This window comes from Penaeus monodon, chromosome 33 (assembly GCF_015228065.2).
Source record: "Penaeus monodon isolate SGIC_2016 chromosome 33, NSTDA_Pmon_1, whole genome shotgun sequence".
Lineage (NCBI taxonomy): Eukaryota > Metazoa > Arthropoda > Malacostraca > Decapoda > Penaeidae > Penaeus > Penaeus monodon.
In genome coordinates this window covers 20749206-20750622 of record NC_051418.1, presented here as the reverse complement: position 1 = coordinate 20750622, position 1417 = coordinate 20749206, and the positions used below count along the sequence as shown (strand labels likewise).

At 31.9% G+C, this 1417-nt stretch overlaps 1 protein-coding gene across 1 annotated transcript in view; it reads right to left on the bottom strand.

Annotated features, from left to right (window-relative positions):
* The window catches only part of LOC119594129 (4-hydroxyphenylpyruvate dioxygenase-like), a gene marked incomplete at its 5' end in the record, with an annotated part of 14629 nt that overhangs the window by 2407 nt on the left and 10805 nt on the right, over positions 1–1417 (bottom strand). The window contains 1 exon segment of the mRNA XM_037943194.1: positions 333–439. Coding sequence (XP_037799122.1) covers positions 333–439 — 107 coding nt within the window.

Below are 1417 nucleotides of genomic sequence, written 5' to 3'. Positions count from 1 at the left end.
GGTGAAGATTCAGATTTGGTATTAATTGGTATAGATTTATTGGTAGATTTGGTATAGTGTGGAATCAATTTATCAGTCTGTGAAATTTGATGCATGTAAGTACGATATCTTTTGATTCATAACCTGTCGGCAAATACGACCTATACCATGACCACAACACTTAAAAAGAAAACCAAACCCAAAATATCGCATTATGAGATCAGAAAAAAACTCCACATCACCACAAACCATAACATCATCTTCCACCATCCCTCACACATTCCCAGTCACACACCAAGACCACAAATCACCACAGCTTATCCAAGTAACCATAAAATCCTCACGTGACTTACAGTTTGCTCAGAAGAGGGTCGGGTCCGGTGAGAGGGGAATGGAAGCCGGGAAGGAAGAGTCCCTTGTAGCTGCCACGCTCCACGAAAGTGTGTGTGGTGTCTCCGTACTGTGGTAGAAGAGCGTTCAGAGGGCTGTTATTAATACCGTTGTTTTTTGCTATAACAGGGATTACCCTAAGTATCTTTTTGTTTTTGTATTTTTGTTATTACGAGGCTGATCCTAAATATCGACGTGTTTTGTTGTCATAGGATTATCTCATTTTTTTTTGTCGTTACAAGGATTATTATCGATATTGTTTGTTATTACAGGGTTATTATAAATATCGCTTACATTTCGTTATCACAAAACTATCAGAAATTATGTATTTTTGTTACAACAGGGATTGCCATAAACATCCTGCATTTTTGCCATTGAAGGTTATCATAAAATCACATTTTTGTGTTATTAAAAGATTATCATATATATTGCATTATCTTTGCCATTGCAAGGATTTCTATGATTACTGCTATTTCCATTCAGGAACACTTAATATCAAGTCAATGCAATGTTATTATTACAATGATTACTATATTTTTTTCTTTTCATATTCCTACTACAGTTTACATCAAAATCATAATATTTCTATTATTACATGAATTATTGTGATTACTGTTTTTTCTTATTACAGCTAGAATCATCACTAGTATTATCACCATAAATTCTATTGATATCATGACTAAGATAAATATTGTATACATTGCATTAAGATTACTATTATATTCACTTTTTACAAGGATTATCATGGTGATTGATCTTGGTATGGCATCTAAATTCGGATTAGTACTACTTTAAGGCTTATTATAATGATTAAAGTTAACATTACATTTGATATGAATATCATTAAACGGATTACAGTCTTCACGGCTATCATAAGTGATATCATTACTATAATTAAAACTACTGCAAGGATCGTTATCAGTGCAAAAATCTTACAGCTGTACAGGAAACAACTTATTGTATGTATATCGTTTTGTTGCTATTGTGTGTTATTTATTTCATGAATCTAAAATATTTTCAGTTTTATATATTTTATAATCAAACTAAA